Source organism: Trachypithecus francoisi, unplaced genomic scaffold (assembly GCF_009764315.1).
Source record: "Trachypithecus francoisi isolate TF-2019V2 unplaced genomic scaffold, Tfra_2.0 Lachesis_group4, whole genome shotgun sequence".
In the NCBI taxonomy this organism is placed as follows: Eukaryota; Metazoa; Chordata; class Mammalia; order Primates; family Cercopithecidae; genus Trachypithecus; species Trachypithecus francoisi.
The window spans coordinates 72,167,839-72,189,014 of record NW_022681469.1 but is presented as its reverse complement, the minus strand read 5'-3'; the positions used below and the strand labels follow the sequence as shown (position 1 = coordinate 72,189,014).

At 37.3% G+C, this 21,176-nt stretch overlaps 1 protein-coding gene across 6 annotated transcripts in view; it reads right to left on the bottom strand.

The window, feature by feature from the left end:
• The window catches only part of AKAP9 (A-kinase anchoring protein 9), a 182,048-nt gene that overhangs the window by 141,766 nt on the left and 19,106 nt on the right, over positions 1 to 21,176 (bottom strand). For all 6 annotated transcript variants that reach the window (XM_033194791.1, XM_033194793.1, XM_033194796.1 and 3 more), the window contains exon 2: positions 4,066 to 4,323. In XM_033194791.1, the coding sequence (XP_033050682.1) occupies positions 4,066 to 4,323 (258 nt within the window). The remainder of the gene's footprint in view (positions 1 to 4,065; positions 4,324 to 21,176) is intronic.

The following is a 21,176-nucleotide window of genomic DNA, read 5'->3' as shown; positions in this document are numbered from 1 at the left end:
CCATGAAGTAGTAACCGAGGTCAAGAACAACATAAGCTTGCCTGTAATCTAAAATGCTATTAACAGTGGTTCCTAACTCACAAGATTCCCTTTTTTTTCTTTTCAGACAGAGTCTCGCTCTGTCGCCCAGGCTGGAGTGCAGTGGCATGATCTTGGCTCACTGCAACCTCCACCTCCCAGGTTCAAGCAAATCTCCTGCCTCAGCCTCCCGAGTAGCTAGGATTACAGGCACACACCACCATGCCCAGCTAATTTTTGTATTTTTAGTAGAGACAAGGTTTTACCATGTTGGCCAGACTGGTCTTGAACTCCTAACCTCTAGTGATCTGCCCGTCTCAGCCTCCCAAAATGCTGGGATTACAGGCGTAAGCCATCGTACCCAGCCGAGATTATCTTTTAAATCCGAAACACTTTCATGATACAACCCCTCATATTCATTAAGTGCATATTGTGTACTAGAAACGGTAGTACTGAGAATTAAATGATGAATAAGACAGTTGTTGCATTCAAAATGCTAAAACTATAGAATAGATAACCCAAATATTGGTTTGTTTTATTAAAAAAAGATAATACACCTTCGGGCCAAATCAAGCAGTAGAGTTGCCATGCTGCATTATTTTTAAAATTCCAGTTTTAATAAAACAAAAATTACAAGAATATTAAAAAAAAAAAAAAGGAAAGGATAGCCTATGCACAAGAAAAACAATGGCCAATAGAAACTGTCCCTAAGGAACACAGTTATTGTACTTAATAGACAAAGTTATTTTCAGTTTTGTCTTGTTTTTTGAGACAGGATCTCACTCTGTCACCCAGGCTGGAATGCAGTGGTATGACCACAGCTTGCTCCAGCCTCCACCTCTTGGGCTCAAGGGATTCTCCCACCTTAGACTCTGGAGTAGCTGGGACCACAGGTGTGTACAACCATGCCCGGCTAATTTTTTTTACTTTTTGTAAAGACAGGATCTCCCTTTGTTGCCCAGGCTGGTCTCCAACTCTTGGGCTCAAGTAATCCTCTTGCCTCCGCCTCCCAAAGTGCTGAGATTACAGGTATAAGCCACCACGCCTGGCCAACAAAGATTTTAACTTAGCTATTTTAAATACAGTCAAATAGCTAAAGGAAATAAAATCTAAAAAAGAGACAAAAAAAAATTTAAATTGTAACAACAACACCTCACCAAATGAAGAATATCAATAAAACAAAGAAATTATACAAGAATCAAATAAAAATTCTGGAGTTGAAAAGGAAAATAAATGAAAAAGCCACTGGAAGGACTCAGTAGTAGATCTAAGTAGGAGGGAGAGAGAATCAGCAAACTTCAAGATAGATCAATTGCAATTATCCACTCTGAAAAATAGAAAGATGACTATATGTTAGACCATTTAAATACTCAAAACATTTTAAAAGACTGAATTTATATCATATAAAATGTGTGCTATAACATCTTTTGTCCCCGGTAACGGTTTTCGTATTAAAGTCATTGCAAATAGACACAAAAAAGGCATTTAACAAAACTCAACACTCAGTTTGGGAGCACTGGCTCATGCCTATAATCCTAGCACTTTGGGAGGCTTAAGCAGGCAATCACTTGAATCCAGGAGTTCAAGAGCAGCCTGGGCAACACGGCAAAACTCCGTCTCTACAAAAAAAATACGCAAATTAGCTGGGTGTGGTGGCATGGGCCTGTACTTCCAGCTACTTGTGGGGCTGAGGTGGGAGGATCCCTGGAGCCTAGGAGGTTGAGGCTGCAGCGAGCCATGAGTGCGCCACTGCATGCCAGCCTGGATAACAGAGTGAGATCCTGTCTCAAAAAACAGTAAAATAAATGGTTGGGCACAGTGGCTAACGCCTGTAGTCCCGGCACTTTGGGAGGCTGAGGTGGACGTTATCACTTGGGGTCAGGAGTTCAAGACCACCTTGGCGGGTCAGGAGTTCAAGACCACCTTGGTCAACATGGTGAAACCCCATGTCTACTAAAAATACAAAAATCAGTTGGGTGTGATGGCTCACAATCCCATCTACTCAGGAGGCTGTGGCAGGAGAATTGCTTGAACCTGGGAGGTGGAGGCTGCAGTGAACTGAGATCACCCCATTGCACTCCAGCTTGGGCGACAAAGTGAGACTTTGTCTCAAAAATAAATAAATAAATAAAAATAAAAAATGAAAACCAAACAAAAAAAACCCCAACATTTCTTCATAATGAAAACACTTAATGAACCAGGAATAAAAGGGAACCTACTCAATCCGATAAAGGATAGTTACAAAAAAAAAAAAAAAAGCTAATATAAAACTCAATGGTCAAAGAAAAACCTGAATGCTTTCCCCTTATTATGAAAAACAATACAAGGATGTCTGCTTTCACCACTTCTTTTCAACATTGTCCTATATCTTCCAGCTATGGCAATTAGAAAAAAGAAAAAAGAGCATCAACATTGGAAAGGAAGAAGTTAAACATTTCTAGTTTAGTTGCAGATAATATGATCTCGTACACAGGGAAAATCCAAGGAATTCACACACACACACACACACACACACACACACACACACACACAAACCTATTAGAACTTACAGATGAGTTAGTGCTACAAGGGTACAGGATACAAGATCAATATACAAATGTAGTTGTATTTCTATACATGGATAATGAACAATCAGAAAATAAAGTTAAGAATACAATTATATTTAGAATCGCAGTAAAAAGCAGTAAAATGCTTAGAAATAAAACAGCAATAAAACGCTTGGTGGCCAGGCATAGTGGCTCATGCCTATAAATAATACTTCACAGGCATAAGCACTTTGGGAGCCAGAGCAGGAGGATCGCTTGAATCTCGGAATTCGAGACCAGCCTGGGCACAGAGTGAGGCCACATTTCCACAAAAAAAATAAAAATAAAATAATAAAAACAAAGCCAAGTACGGTGGCTCATGCCTGTAATCCCAGGATTTTGGGAGGCCAAGGTGGGTGGATCTCCTGAGCTCAGGAGTTTGAGACCAGCCTGGGCAACATGGCGAAATCCCATCTCTACCAAAAATACAAAACGTTAGCCAGGTGTGGTAGCATGCACCTGTGGTCCCAGCTACTCAGGAGGCTAAGGTGGGAGGATGGCTTGGACCAGGGTGTCAGAGGTTGTAGTGAGCCGAGATGGTGCCACTGCACTCTAACCTGGGTGACAGAGTGAGACCCCATCTCAAAAAGTAAATAAATAAAAAATTTTTAAAAAAATGTTTGAGAGTATATTTAACAAAACAAATGTAAGACATTTACACTGAAAACTACAAGATAACATTAAAAAAAACTAAAAACCTAAATAAATAAAAAATCCTGCATTGAAAGGTTGAAAATTTAATATTGTTAAGATGACAAAACAGATTCAATACAATCCCTGTCAAAATCCTTGGTGTTTTTAATGCAGAAAAAGAAAAACCTGACCCTAAAATTGATACAGAAATGTAAGGCAACGACCAAAACAATCCAAAAAAGAAGAAAGTTGGAAGACTCACACTTACTGATTTCAAAACTTGTTATAAAGCTACATTAATCAAGACTTGGGGGCATAGTAGCAACGGCTAAACATACAGATCTACAGAATATAACTGAGGGAATAAATATAAACCCTCACCTTTATATTCATTGTCAGTTCATTGGGAAAAGAATAATCTTTTCAACAAATGGTGTTGGTACAACTGGATAGTCACAAACAAAAAAAAAATGAAGTTGGACACCTATCTCCCATACTAGCAAAGGCCTAATCATAGCACACTGCATATCTTTAAATCTGCCTTCTCCACTAGAATAATTTTCCTAAAGGGCAGAGACAATCATATCCATCTTTGTAACGCTGGTGCTCAATCTTTGGTGTACTGCAGTTGTTCAACAATGTTAAATTAAACTCCCTCTTTGAGGTGATAAAATATTTTAGGTACGACTGTTTAGTTACCATACTACTAGAACATTCAAGAGGATATAAAAATCATGATCAAATTGTGCATAGCTGCTAATGACTGTTGTTATTATGACTACTTTACATTGAGAATCATAAATGATTAAAAATCTGGGAGAATACTTACCTCCACAGAGAAGACCTGCTCATGACTGGTTATTTCTCCACTAGGTAGAGTTCTCATTATTGTAGATTCAGGAGTCACAGTTGCTTCTACTCTCTGAGAACTATTTATGTACATTTCATCACACTGTGATTGATCAACATTCAAATCATGGTGTGCTGACACATCATGTTTACTGCTTGTCGTTTTTCTCTTTTTTTTCTGCTTCTTGGAAGGATTCTGCCCATCCGATTGAGCTTTTCTTTGTCGAAACTGGGCAAGCTAAGAAAAAAATTACCATTATTGTCAAAGATAATTTTTCTTTATTGCCACCAAGAAAAAAGCAGCTTTGGGAGTCTCTCTTTTAAAGACCAAATTATCACTAAATAAAAATGATGACAAAATAAAGAACAATTATTACAGTCTTTAATGTAACTACTGGAATGCAAAGAAACATTTCTGAATAAACCAACTGAAATATTGAGGGGTAAGAACTGAAAACGTCATGTCTAAATAAAAGAAAATTCGCCCAAAATTAGGCAGAATAAGGGAAATCATGCACTGTCATTCACTGCTTGGTGAGAATATAATCTCACCAAGATTTTATTTTATTTTTACTTTCTGAGACAGGGTCTTACTCTGTCACACAGGCTAGAGTACAGCAGCACCATCACAGCTCACATCAACCTTCTGGGCTCAACGGATCCTCCCACCTCAGCCCCCAAGTAGCTGGGACTACAGGAACATGTCATGACACCTGGATAATTTAATTCTTGTATTTTTTTGTACAGACAGGTTTCTGCCATGTTGCCCAGGCTGGTCTTCAACTCCCGGGCTCAAGCAATCCATCTACCTCAGCCTCCCCAAAATGCTGGGATTATAGACGTGAGCCACTGTGCTAGCCAATTTCTGGATTTTAGATTATATGAAAACACACACACATACACACACGCACACACAGAGCACTAAATGAATTTGCTTTCTGGAATTTCTGGGTCTTCTATTACTGTACACTAAAAACATTTAGTTCATGCAAAAAGATTTGGCTATATAAAGTGGTCACTGCAGCCTTATTTATAATGGGAAAAAAACTGGAAATAACTTAAATATCAAACAGCAGTGCTTTCTGGCCTTTAATCGTTTACATATCATCATCAGGATTTTTGTCCTATCCTAGAGCCACCTTTATGTATCATTTACTTAACATGTTTTAACCAATGTAGTTTTCTTATTTAAATTTATTTTAAGAACAGAGGCTTCTATTAGGTCAGTACAAAAACGGCAATTGCTTTTGCACTGACCTAATAGCCCCAAAATAGTGGCATAGAAGCAAGTTGCCTTCACTCCCCCTCACAGAAAACCAAAAACAAATATACAGCGCCTAGATTATTACTGGAAATATCCCAGAACTCAAATATGAGGGAAAAAAATAGTATTCAAGACCACAGAGAAGTGAAAAAACTCTGAGCAGAAGTTAAAAGAATTAGACTTTGATTTTCCTGATTCCCATTCTCCTAATCTGCCCAGCACCAAACATGGAAAATATTCCCCTGACTCAACGGTTTTTACACTGGAAAAAGTAAGATCAAGGTGGACAACCAGCTTCCCCATCAACCTGGGCTCCTTGACAGGAGATCTGTCCCTGGCTCGACTCATGGGAAGTACTGGGAATATCTGAAGGGAGAAATATGCCTAACAGCCAGAGACAAAGTGGGAATGCAAGACTACCATTCCTAGTCCTGGAAAACCCTGCTTTGTAACTTGGCCAAAGGAGACGCCAAATCAGACTGGCTGTTCAGCAGCATCACACTGTAAGAGGTTCATGCCACAGGTCCTTTGGGCACGAGCCCCTAGCCAGCCTAGGGGCCTTTGGGACCTTACCCATCAAGGATGGATAACACTGATTGTTTACTAGAACTGAGGCAAACTGGGGCTAAAGGCATCATATGCATTATATTATGGAGTACTGAAATGGAGGCAGTGACATACTGCAAAAATAAAAGACAACAAAACATGAAAGATTCTCTAAGCAAACACATCCAGTAAAAGCTAAAACAAGCCAGACAGAGAAGACTAGAATAAATAACAAAATCTTCACTTTAAAAACATAGACATATATCCACAAGAAACAACAACAAATGGGAAACCTTGACTTAGTCAAATGGACAAAGCAAAGAACTAGTGAATGACCCTAACAAGACAGAAATATGTGAAGTCTGTGAACAAGAATTCAAAATAGCAGTTTAAAGGAAACTTAGTGATCTCCATAACACAGAAAAGCAATTCAGAAATTTATTAGAAAAATTTAACAAAGATTACAATTTTTTAATTAATCAAACAGAAATTTTGGAACTAAGAAATAGATTTGCTGAACAGAAAGAATCATTAGAGGCTTTCAATAGGAGAATGAATCAAACAGAAAAAAGAATCAGTGAGCTCAAAGACAGGCTACTTAAAAATACACAGAGGAGAAAAAAGAAAGAATGAAAAGGAACAAAGATTACCTACAAGATACAGAAAATTACCTCGAAAGATCAAATCTAAGAATTATCAATGTTCAAAGGGAGTTCTAGTCTTCACTGTCTCGCTTGTTTTGTTTTTTACTGAATGTGATCACTCAGAGAGTCTTTGTAATTTATGCATTGTTTTTGTATCTTTTTTTTTTGTACTATGTCACTGCCTGTTTTTCAGCACTACATAATATAATGCCTAACTATAATGCAAGGGGAGAGAAATCTTATTCAAGAAATAATAAAAACTTTCCAAAACCGGAGAAAGAGATAAAATATCCAGGTATAGGAACATTAGAGAACAAGGCAGATTTGACCCAAAAAAGATTACTCCAAAGCATGTAATAATCAAACTCTCAATGGTCAAGGATCCTAAAAGTGGCAAAAGAAAAGAAGCAAACAAGGCATTAAAGAGCTGTACAAAAGAGCTACAATTTATCTGGCAACAGACTTCCAAACAAACACCACAGAGGTCGTACAGGAGGAAGAAACCATATAGGAGGATGTGGGACAACATGTTTAAAGTGCTGAAGGAAAAAAATAGCCACCCAAGGATACTGTATCCAGCAAAGTTATCCTTCAAATACAAAGAAGAGGAATAAAGTCTTTCACAGACAAACAAAAGCTGAGAGAATTCACTAACACAGACCTGTCTGACAAGAAAAGCTAAAGAGAGTTCTTCAACCTGAAAGAAAAAAACACTAATGTGAAAAAACAAAACATGTAAAGGTATACAACCCACGAGTAAAATTAAGTACATGGACAAACCCACAATACTCTTATACTGTAATTGTGGTGTAGCGCCCACCCATAACTCTAGGATGAAGTCCAAAAGACAAACCTGCCAAAAACATTAATAACTACAGCATCCTATTAAGAAATGAGCAATATAAAAACATGTAAATTGAGACAAAATAAAGTCAAAATGTGGAGGGAATGGAGGGTTTTTTTTCTTTTTTTCTTTTGTTTCTATTCTTTTCTTTGTGATCCAAGGTAAGCTGTCATCTCGTTATAATAACTTCTTGAAACTATGTCTTTTTAAGTCTCATGGTAACCACAATGCCAAAAACTGTACTATATTCACTACAAATAAAAATCAGCAAATTAAAACATGCTACCAGAAAAAAAAAATCACTTAACTTCAAAGAAAGAGAGTAAGAAAGGAAGAGAGGAATTACAAAACAACCAGAAAACAAGCAACAAAATAGCACTAGTAAGACCTCATTTATTAATAATAATACTGAATGTAAATACACTGAATTCTTCAGTTAAAATGGCAAAAGTGGCTGAATCAATACAGAAGTAAGACCTAACCATAAACTGCCCACAAAAAACCCACTTCACCTATTAAAGAGCATGCACAGACTGAAAGTGAAGGGGTGGAAAAGGATTCCATGCAACTGGACACCAAAAAAGAACAGGAGTAGCTATACTTATATCAGATAAAATAGGCTACCAGTCAAGACTATAAAAAGAGACAAAGAAGGTCATTATATAATGATAAAGGGTCAATTCAGCAAGAGTATATAACTATTATAAATATCTATGCACCCAGCACCACAGCTCCCAAGCATAAAATGCAAGTATTAATATATCTAAAGGGAGAGACAGACTGCAATACAATAATAGTAGGGAACTTAAATACCCCAATCCTGGTATTGGACAGATTATCCCAAGAGAAAATTAAAGAAAACATCAGAATTAAAATATACACTACGCCAAATAGACCAGACTGATATTTACAGAACATTTCACCCAACTCCTGAAGAGTATTCTTTTCATCAGTACATGGAACATTCTCCAGAATAGACCATATATTAGGTCATAAAACAAGTCTCAACAAATTCAAAAGGTAGAAATCATATCAAGTATCGTTTCTGACCATAATGGAATAAAACTAAAAATCAGTCACAAGAAGAACCTCAGAAAACACAAACAAATAATAATTAAGCATGTTCCTGCTGGGCATGGTGGCTCATGTCTGTAATCCCAGCACTTTGAGTGGCTGAGGTGGGATGACTGCTTGAGCCCAGGAGTTCAAAACAAACCTGGACAACAAGATTTCACTTTGTTGCCCAGGTTAGTCTCAAACCTACAAAAATTAAAAACATTGGCTAGGCATGGTGTCCCATGCCTGTGGTCCCAGCTACTTGAGAGGCTCAGACAGGAGGATTGCTTGAGCCCAGGAGGTCCACTGCACTCCAGCCTGGGCAACAGAGAAAGCCCTGTCTCAAAAAACAAAGCAAACAAACAAAAAACCAACATATTCCTGCAGGACAAATGGGTCCATGACGAAAACAAAAGGGTAATTTTTAAATTTATTGAAAGAAACGAAAATGGAGATACAACATACCAAAATCTAGGTGATAAAGCAAAAGCAGTACTGAGAGGGAAATTTATACCAATAAAACAATATGAGAAAGACTTCAAACAAACAACCAAACAATGCACTGCAAGGAATTAGAAAACCAAGAACAAACCAAACCCAATATTCGTAGAAGAAAAGAAATAACAAAAATCAGAGCAGAGACAAATGAAATTGAGGCCAAAACAGTCAATACAGAAGTCAATGAAACAAAAAGTTGCTTTTCTGAAAACATCAACAAACCTTTAGCTATCCTAATTGTCACAAAACGAGAAAGGTCAAATAAAATCAGAAATGAAAAAGAAGATATAAAAACTGAGACCACAGAAATACAAAAATCATTACAGACTATTACGAACAACTATATGCTAACAAATTCAAAAACCTAGAAGAAAAAGATAAGTAAATTCCTGGACACATAGAACCCATCAAAATTGAACCATGAAGAAACAGAAAACCTCAACAAACCAATAATGGAATCGAAGCCTCAATAAAAAGTCTCTCATCAAGCTGGGAGTGGTGGCTCACACCTGTAATCTCAGCACTTTCAGAGGCTGAAGTAAGCAGATTGCTTGAGCTTGAACTCAGGAGTTTGAGACCAGCCTGGGCAACATGGCAAAATCTCGTCTCTACCAAAATACAAAAAAATTAACCAGGCATGGTGGCACATGCCTGTGGTCCCAACTACTTGGGAGGCTGACATGGGAAGATGGCTTGAGCCCAGGAGGCAGAGGTTGCAGTGACCTGTGAACACACCACTGCACTCCAGCCTCACAACAGAATGATACCCAATCACACACACACACACACACACACACACACACACACAGAGTCCCCCATCAAAGAAAAGCCCAGGACTTGATGGCTTCACTTCTGAATTCTACCAAACATTTCAAGAAAGAATAACAATTCTTCACAAACTCTTCAAAAAACTGAAGAGAAAAGAGTACTTCCAAACTCATTCTATGAAACCAAAATTACCCTGATACCAAAACCAGACAAGAACACAACAGAAAAAGAAAACTATAGGCCAATATCACTCATGAACATAGATGCAAAAATCCTCAATAAAATACTAGCAAACTGAATTCAACAACACATTAAAAAGATCATTCACCATGATCAAGTGGGATTCATCCCAAAGATACAAGGGTAGTTAAACATGTGCAACTCAACAAATGTGATACATCACATTGAAAGAATCAAGAACAACACCCCGAGGAGGCAGAGCAAGATGGCCGATTAGGAACAGCTCCAGTCTCCAACTCCCAGCGCGAGCAACACAGAAGACCGGTGATTTCTGCATTTTCAACTGAGACTCCACCTCTGGGAACAGGGCACAGCTAAACAACAAAAGGGGAAGCAGCAGACACCTGCGCAGACGCGAACGACTCTGTCTGACAGCTTTGAAGAGAGCAGTGGATCTCCCAACACGGAGGTTGAGATCTGAGAACGGACAGACTGCCTGCTCAAGTGGGTCCCTGACCCCCGAGTAGCCTAACTGGGAGACATCCCCCACTAGGGGCAGTCTGACACCCCACACCTCACAGGGTGGAGTATACCCCTGAGAGGAAGCTTCCAAAGTAAGAATCAGACAGGTACACTCGCTGTTCAGCATTATTCTATCTTCTGCAACCTCTGCTGCTGATACCCAGGCAAACAGGGTCTGGAGTGGACCTCAAGCAATCTCCAACAGACCTACAGCTGAGGGTCCTGACTATTAGAAGGAAAACTATCAAACATGAAGGACACCTACACCAAAACCCCATCAGTACGTCACCATCATCAAAGACCAGAGGCAGATAAAAACCACAAAGATGGGGAAGAAGCAGGGCAGAAAAGCTGGAAATTCAAAAAATAAGAGCCCATCTCCCCCTGCAAAGGAGCGCAGCTCATCGCCAGCAACGGATCAAAGCTGGTCAGAGAATGACTTTGACGAGATGAGAGAAGAAGGCTTCAGTCCATCAGACTTCTCAGAGCTAAAGGAGGAATTACATACCCAGCGCAAAGAAACTAAACATCTTGAAAAAAGAGTGGAAGAATTGATAGCTAGAATAATTAATGCAGAGAAGGTCATAAACGAAATGACAGAGATGAAAACCATGACACGAGAAATACGTGACAAATCCACAAGCTTCAGTAACCGACTCGATCAACTGGAAGAAAGTATCAGCGATTGAGGATCAAATGAATGAAATGAAGCGAGAAGAGAAACCAAAAGAAAAAAGAAGAAAAAGAAATGAACAAAGCCAGCAAGAAGTATGGGATTATGTAAAAAGACCAAATCTACGTCTGATTGGGGTGCCTGAAAGTGAGGGGGAAAATGGAACCAAGTTGGAAAACACTCTTCAGGATATCATCCAGGAGAACTTCCCCAGCCTAGTAGGGCAGGCCAACATTCAAATTCAGGAAATACAGAGAACGCCACAAAGATACTCCTCCAGAAGAGCAACTCCAAGACACATAATTGCCAGATTCACCAAAGTTGAAATGAAGGAAAAAATCTTAAGGGCAGCCAGAGAGAAAGGTCGGGTTACCCACAAAGGGAAGCCCATCAGACTAACAGCAGACATCTCGGCAGAAACTCTACAAGCCAGAAGAGAGTGGGGGCAATATTCAACATTCTTAAAGAAAAGAATTTTCAACCCAGAATTTCATATCCAGCCAAACTAAGTTTCATAAGTGAAGGAGAAATAAAATCCTTTACAGATAAGCAAATGCTTAGAGATTTTGTCACCACCAGGCCTGCCTACAAGAGACCCTGAAGGAAGCCCTAAACATGGAAAAGAACAACCGGTACCAGCCATTGCAAAAACATGCCAAAATGTAAAGACCATCAAGGCTAGGAAGAAACTGCATCAACTAACAAGCAAAATAACCAGTTAGTATCATAATGGCAGGATCAAGTTCACACATAACAATATTAACCTTAAATGTTAATGGACTAAATGCGCCAATTAAAAGACACAGACTGGCAAACTGGATAAAGAGTCAAGACCCATCAGTCTGCTGTATTCAGGAGACCCATCTCACATGCAGAGACATACATAGGCTCAAAATAAAGAGATGGAGGAAGATCTACCAAGCAAATGGAGAACAAAAAAAAGCAGGGGTTGCAATCCTAGTCTCTGATAAAATAGACTTTAAACCATCAAAGATCAAAAGAGACAAAGAAGGCCATTACATAATGGTAAAGGGATCAATTCAACAGGAAGAGCTAACTATCCTAAATATATATGCACCCAATACAGGAGCACCCAGATTCATAAAGCAAGTCCTTAGAGACTTACAAAGAGACTTAGACTCCCATACAATAATAACGGGAGACTTCAACACTCCACTGTCAACATTAAACAGATCAACGAGACAGAAAGTTAACAAGGATATCCAGGAATTGAACTCATCTCTGCACCAAGAGGACCTAATAGACATCTATAAAACTCTCCACCCCAAATCAACAGAATATACATTCTTCTCAGCACCACATCACACTTATTCCAAAATTGACCACAAAACTGGAAGTAAAGCACTCCTTACCAATGTAAAAGAACAGAAATTATAACAAACTGTCTCTCAGACCACAGTGCAATCAAACTAGAACTCAGGACTAAGAAACTCAATCAAAACCGCTCAACTACATGGAAACTGAACAACCTGCTCCTGAATGACTACTGGGTACATAACGAAATGAAGGCAGAAATAAAGATGTTCTTTGAAACCAATGAGAACAAAGATACAACATACCAGAATCTCTGGGACACATTTAAAGCAGTGTGTAGAGGGAAATGTATAGCACTAAATGCCACAAGAGAAAGCTGAAAAGATCTAAAATTGACACTCTAACATCACAATTAAAAGAACTGGAGAAGCAAGAGCAAACACATTCAAAAGCTAGCAGAAGGCAAGAAATAACTAAGATCAGAGCAGAACTGAAGGAGATAGAGACACAAAAAACCCTCCAAAAATCAATGAATCCAGGAGTTGGTTTTTTGAAAAATCAACAAAATTGACAGACCACTAGCAAGACTAATAAAGAAGAAAAGAGAGAAGAATCAATAGACGCAATAAAAAATGATAAAGGGGATATCACCACCGACCCCACAGAAATACAAACTACCATCAGAGAATACTATAAACACCTCTACGCAAATCAACTAGAAAATATAGAAGAAATGGATAATTTCCTGGACACACTTTTCCAAGACTAAACCAGGAAGAAGTTGAATCCCTGAATAGACCAATAGCAGGCTCTGAAATTGAGGCAATAATTAATAACCTACCAACCAAAAAAAGCCCAGGACCAGATGGATTCACAGCTGAATTCTACCAGAGGTACAAGGAGGAGCTGGTACCATTCCTTCTGAAACTATTCCAGTCAATAGAAACAGAGGGAATCCTCCCTAACTCATTTTATGAGGCCAACATCATCCTGATACCAAAGCCTGGAAGAGACACAACAAAAAAAGAAAATTTTAGACCAATATCCCTGATGAACATCGATGCAAAAATCCTCAATAAAATACTGGCAAACCGGATTCAGCAGCACATCAAAAAGCTTATCCACCATGATCAAGTGGGCTTCATCCCTGGGATGCAAGGCTGCTTCAACATTCGCAAATCAATAAACGTAATCCAGCATATAAACAGAAGCAAAGACAAGAACCACATGATTATCTCAATAGATGCAGAAAAGGCTTTTGACAAAATTCAACAGCCCTTCATGCTAAAAACGCTCAATAAATTCGGTATTGATGGAACGTACCTCAAAATAATAAGAGCTATTTATGACAAACCCACAGCTAATATCATACTCAATGGGCAAAAACTGGAAAAATTCCTTTGAAAACTGGCACAAGACAGGGATGCCTCTCTCACCACTCCTATTCGACAAAGTGTTGGAAGTTCTGGCTAGGGCAATCAGGCAAGAGAAAGAAATCAAGGGTATCCAGTTAGGAAAAGAAGAAGTCAAATTGTCCCTGTTTACAGATGACATGATTGTATATTTAGAAAACCCCATTGTCTCAGCCCAAAATCTCCTTAAGCTGATAAGCAACTTCAGCAAACTCTCAGGATACAAAATTAATGTGCAAAAATCACAAGCATTCTTATACACCAGTAACAGACAAACAGAGAGCCAAATCAGGAATGAACTTCCATTCACAATTGCTTCAAAGAGAGTAAAATACCTAGGAATCCAATTTACAAGGGATGCAAAGGACCTCTTCAAGGAGAACTACAAACCACTGCTCAGTGAAATAAAAGAGGACACTAACAAATGGAAGAACATACTATGCTCATGGATAGGAAGAATCAATATCGTGAAAATGGCCATACTGCCCAAGGTTATTTATAGATTCAATGCCATCCCCATCAAGCTGCCAATGAGTTTCTTCACAGAATTGGAAAAAACAGCTTTAAAGTTCATATGGAACCAAAAAAGAGCCCGCATTGTCAAGACAATCCTGAGTTAAAAGAACAAAGCTGGAGGCATCATGCTACCTGACTTCAAACTATACTACAAGGCTACAGTAACCAAAACAGCATAGTACTGGTACCAAAACAGAGATATAGACCAATGGAAAAGAACAGAGTCCTCAGAAATAATACCACACATCTACAGCCATATGATCTTTGACAAACCTGAGAGAAACAAGAAATGGGGAAAGGATTCCCTATTTAATAAATGGTGCTGGGAAAATTGGCTAGCCATAAGTAGAAAGCTGAAACTGGACCCTTTCCTTACTCCTTATACGAAAATTAATTCAAGATGGATTAGAGAGTTAAATGTTAGACCTAATACCATAAAAACCCTAGAAGAAAACCTAGGTAGTACCATTCAGGACATAGGCATGGGCAAGGACTTCACGTCTAAAATACCAAAAGCAACGGCAGCAAAAGCCAAAATTGACAAATGGGATCTAATTAAACTAAAGAGCTTCTGCACAGCAAAAGAAACTACCATCAGAGTGAACAGGCAACCTACAGAATGGGAGATAATTTTTGCAATCTACTCATCTGACAAAGGGCTAATATCCACAATCTACAAAGAACTCAAACAAATTTACAAGAAAAAAACAAACAACCCCATCAAAAAGTGGGCAAAGGATATGAACAGACATTTCTCAAAAGAAGACATTCATACAGCCAACAGGCACAGGAAAAAATGCTCATCATCACTGGCCATCAGAGAAATGCAAATCAAAACCACAATGAGATACCCATCTCACACCAGTTAGAATGGCAATCATTACAAAGTCAGGAAACAACAGGTGCTGGAGAGGATGTGGAGAAATAGGAACACTTTTACACTGTTGGTGGGATTGTAAACTAGCTCAACCATTATGGAAAACAGTATGGCGATTCCTCAAGGATCTAGAACTAGATGTACCATATGACCCAGCCATCCCACTACTGGGTATATACCCAAAGGATTATAATCATGCTGCTATAAAGACACATGCACACGTATGTTTATTGCGGCACTATTCACAATAGCAAAGACTTGGAATCAACCCAAATGTCCATCTGTGACAGACTGGATTAAGAAAATGTGGCACATATACACCATGGAATATTATGCAGCCATAAAAAAGGATGAGTTGCATCCTTTGTAGGGACATGGATGCAGCTGGAAACCATCATTCTTAGCAAACTATCACAAGAAGAGAAAACCAAACACCGCATGTTCTCACTCATAGGTGGGAACTGAACAATGAGATCACTTGGACTCGGGAAGGGGAACATCACACACCGGGGCCTATCATGGGGAGTAGGGAGGGGGGAGGGATTGCACTGGGAGTTATACCTGATATAAATGACGAACTGATGGGTGCTGACGAGTTGATGGGTGCAGCACACCAACATGGCACAAGTATACATATGTAACAAACCTGCACGTTATGCACATGTACCCTAGAACTTAAAGTATAAAAAAAAAAAAAAAAAAAGAACAACACCCTATGACCATTTCAATTAATGCTGAAAAAGCATTTAATACAATTCAACATCCCTCAACAAACTGGATACAGAAGAATACCTTAAAATAATAAAGGCCCTATATGGCAAACCCACAGCTCATATCACACTGAATGGGGAAAAATTAAAAGCCTTTCCTCTAAATCTGGAACAAGACCAGGAGGTCCACTTTCACGCAACATAATATTGGAAGTCCTGGCCACAGCAACTAAGCAAGAGAAAAAAAATAAAGGACAACCAAATTGGAAAGGAAAAGGTCAATTTAGCCTTATTTGCATACAATATGATCTTATACTTAGAAAAACCTAAAGACTCCACCAAAAGCTGTTAGAACCGATAAACAAATTCAGTAAAATAGCAGGATACACAATCAACATACAAAAATCAGTAGCAATTATATATACCAACAGCAAACAATCTGAAAAAGAAATCAAGAAAGTAATCCCATTTATTATAGCTACAAAGAATATAAAATACCCAGAAATCAATTTAATTAAAGAAGTAAAAAATCTATACAAGGAAAACTATAAAACAGTGATGAAAGAAATGGAACAGGACATTAAAAAATGGAAAGAAATCCATGTTTGTGGATTAGAAGAATATTGTAAAAATGATACTACCCAAAGCAACTTACAGATTCAATACGATCCCTATTGAAATACCAATGCCATTATTCACAGAAATAGAAAAAAAATCTTAAAATGCTGATAGAACCACAAAAGATCACAGACAGCCAAAGCAAAAAGCCAAAGCAAAGCTGGCAGCATCACACTACCTGACTTCAAAATATACTACAAAGCCATACTAACAAATCAGCATGGTCTTGGCATAAAAACAGACACACAGACAAATGGAACAAAACAGAGAACCTAGATATAAATTCACACATTTACAGTCAACTCATTTTCTACAAAGGTGCCAAGAATATACAACGTCCAGAAAATAAAGATCAGAGTTAAACTACACACTAGACTAAATAGGCTAAACTGATATTTACAACACGTTTCACCCAACTGCTGAAGGATACACATTCTTTTCCTCAGCACATGGAACATTCTCCAGAATAGACCATACAGTCTGAGAAAAGGACAATCTCTTCAATAAATGATGCTGGGAAAATTAGATAACCATATGTAGAACAATGAAACTACATACGTATCTCTTACCATACACAAAAAAATCCTATCAAAATGGACTAAAAAATCTAAAACCGGAAACTACTAAAAGAAAACAGTAGAGAAATACTCTAGAACATTGGTCTGGGGAAAGTTTTTTTTTGTCTAAGATCTCAAGAGCACAGACAATCAAAGCAAAAACAAATGGAACCAGGCTAAAAAGTTTCAGAAGTGTGGTGGCTCACACCTGTAAGCCCAGTACCATGGGCGGCCAAGGCAGGAGAATCACATGAGCCTGAGAGTTTGAGACTGGCCTGGATAACATAGTGAGACATAGATCTATCACAATAAAAAATAAATAATTAAAAAAATACTTTCAAAGCTAAAAAGCTAAAAAGTTTCTGTACAGCAAAGGAAACAATCAAAACAAAGTGAAGAGACAACCCACAGAATGGGAGAAAATAGCTACAAACTACTCATCTGACAGGGAGTTAACAACAACCAGAATATATATAAGAAGTTCAAACAGCTGGAGAGCAAAAGAGCAAATAATCTGACTAAAACATGGGCAAAAGATCTGAATAGACATTTCTCAAAAGAACACAAGTGGCCAACAAGTCTATGAAACAATGCTCAATGTTACTCATCATCAGAGAACTGCAAATCAAAACCACCATGATATACTATCTCACTGCAGTTAAACTGACTTTTATCAAAAAGACAGGGAATAACAGATGCAAGGGAGGATGTGGAAAGAGAAGAACCCTTGTACACTGTTAACAGAAATGTAAATCAGCACAGCCACTATGGAAAACTGTATGGAGGATTTCTAAAAAACTACTAGAACTATCACAGGATCCAGCAATTCCCCTACTGGGTATATATTCAAAAGAAAGGAAATCAACACATAAAGGAGATATCTGCATTCCCTTTTTTTTTTTTTTTTGTAGTACTATTCACAATAGCTAAGATATGAAATTAGCCTAAGTGCAAATCAATTGATAAACCGATAAAGAAAACGTGGTATGTATACAATGGAATATTATTCAGTCACAAAAAAAAAAATTGTCATTTGCAGCACCATGGACACAACTGGAGGACATTATGTTAAGTGAAATAAGCACAGAAAGACAAATATCATATGTTCTCACTCATACATGGGAGGTGAAAAAGTAGACGAAAATAGTGAGTAGATTGGTGGTTACCAGAGACTGGGAAGGGTAGGAGGGTGGAGAAGATGAAGAGGGGCTGACAATGGGAACAAAGAAGAGTTTAACAGAAGAAATAAAACCTAGTATTTGATAGATTGGTAGCGTAACTATAGTTTACAAAAATCTACTGAATATTTCAAAATAGCTAGAAGAAAATTATTTGAATATTTCTAAAAAATATTTGAATATCCAATTTAAGGTAACGGACATCCCAATTACACTGATTTAATCTTTACAAACCATATGAGTGCATTAAATTATCACGTGTATTCCCAAAATATATACATTACACATCAATAAAAATTTTAAGGTAAATTTATTTTAAAAGGAGACTTTCTATCCCTGACACAAATTAAACGTCAGTATCACTGTCATTTCTTTTTTAGAAAACAAAAACAAATACAATGAAAAAATTATTAAAATTTTAGTTAGATTTTGTTGAAGGGTATGAGAGAAATGGGCAAGTGTTAAAAGGATGTTAAAGATATATAAGTATCAAACAGATTCTTGGCTATCATAAGCAGATGAACTAAAAGAAAACTGGCAAACATAATAACTTTCTTACAATACTATCTAACGTTTTTCTCTATTTTTCTATTTTTTTATTGTTATAGATTTAGAGGGTACAAATCCAGTTTTATTACATGGATATATTACATAGTGGTGAAGTCTGGGCTTTTAGGGGAGGCATTACCCAAATAGTGTACATTGTACCCATTTATCCAATGTTTTTAATACTGGATCAGGATAGACCTAAAATATCACCACCTAACATCGGATGTATCACATGCTTTAGGCAACACTAGGTTAACTATTATGACCCCATATTAAAATATTAATGTAAGCCATTATTGCTAACAACAATGTTCATGACACAGTAGTAGGTATATTACTGCTGTATAATCTATTTTTATGAAAAAATATGTACACCTCTTTTTATTTATTTATTTATTTATTATTTTTTTGAGACAGAGACTCGCTGTCGCCCGGGCTGGAGTGCAGTGGCGCGATCTCCGCTCGCTGCAAGCTCTGCCTCCCAGGTTCACGCCGTTCTCCCGCCTCAGCCTCCCAAGTAGCTGGGACTACAGGCACATGCCGCCACACCTGACTAATTTTTTTGTATTTTTAGTAGAGATGGGGTTTCACTGTGTTAGCCAGGATGGTCTCGAACTCCTGACCTCATGATCTGCCCGTCTTGGTCTCTCAAAGTGCTGGGATTACAGGCGTGAGCCACCGCGCCCGGCCTGTACACCTCATTTAACAGAGAAGGCAGGACTCAAACTCACATCCTTCAACAATTATATTTAGCTTGAATTTTAATAACATTGTATATGTAGGCATAGAGAAACTCTGGAAGAATATAACTAATAACTTTGGTGTATCTCTGGACTTGAGATTACAGGTATTTTTCCTTTTGCTCATGTGAAATTTCCTTTTTTATGCAATAGATTTTCTAATTTTTCTAAGAAGAAACTATTAGCCACCTATTCTTAAATTGAATTTGAGCTCTTTGGTCATTCTGAGAGGAGAGAAACCAAAGAATAAGAAAAAGTGTAAGTTTCTTTGTGCCTTAAAAAAAGAAATATATTACTAGTATTAATAGATTACTAGTATTAATTAGACCAATTACAACAATGGCCAGAAAATTTATCATAAAAATAAACCAATTTTTAATGATGCTCATATTACTATCAAAATATGTGACAAATATGTTATCTACAGAATAACACACAACATATTTTATACTTATTTTGTCCGCTGTGGATGAAGGAAAGTGTATGTATTGTTTACTTAATGAAAACATCTAATTTGTAAATCAGAAATAGCTAATCACTAGTCCAGTAGAATATAAAAATAGATTATATTTAAATTTTTTCCCAGTTATTCAGCAACTACACAGTTATTTCACCTCATGTCTCCTTGAGGAACAGGTGCAAGACCAGTTGCCTCTATCTGTACATTAAGCAACTGGAATGCACTTAAACTACTTTGGAGGATAGCAAATTCATTCTTAAAAATAAACCAACTGGAATACTGCTAAATATATTATCTGTAAATGGAATCAGAATTCTAGGCGCATTGTTTAAAAAGAAAAGATTCCTAAGAGAGAATGCAAAGCCAAAAGAAATTAATAGCATTATTGATATTTATGCTCAATTTCAGAAACTTAAAATTCTACATTGTCTGCATTAGAAAATACATTGAGACAGCAAAATATATCAGGGCAAAGATGAAAATTTGGTTTGAGATTCCAACTGTAATTAGGGTATACATAATTTATATTTTTTATTCAGATTTGCAAACACATATGAGAAAAAAACTTTGCATTATAAAAAGTTCAATTAAAAATCTGAGACAATAATATTCATTATTAAATGAACCCAAATTAAAAAGACAATGGATAGCTATGGAATAAAAAGAGGAATTTTTCTATTATAGTGCTTAGAATGAATCACTTTTAAGGACATTAAATTACCATGGCATTGTTTTAGGCCTATGTTACTGATTATATGAAGTCATATTATTTTTCAGATTAACTGGAAGGTAAGTTCAATGAGGGTAAGGGCTTTTCTTTTGTTCACTGCTATACATACAAAGCCTAAAATAATATTCAATAAATACATGTTAAGAAAAAAATAATTTATCTTTTACAGAAAAGTCACCATTAAGCAATAATTTTAAGCACTACTTCATAGGACTTAAGAACCAAAACAGTCTAACAGGCATATTTAATTCTGCTATCTTAAAAACTCATGGTGTCAAAATTAACAAATTTCTAGTTACTTATTAAATGAATTAAAACACAAAAAATTATAATCTCTCTCCTCCAAAAGAAAAAAAGCAAAACAAAATTTAAATTCTCAGAAAAATAATACCTACAATAACTTTTTAGCAAGAGTTCTGTTTGGTAAAAATGTGAGAGAGGGAACAAGATCATATATATCCAATTTCCTACATT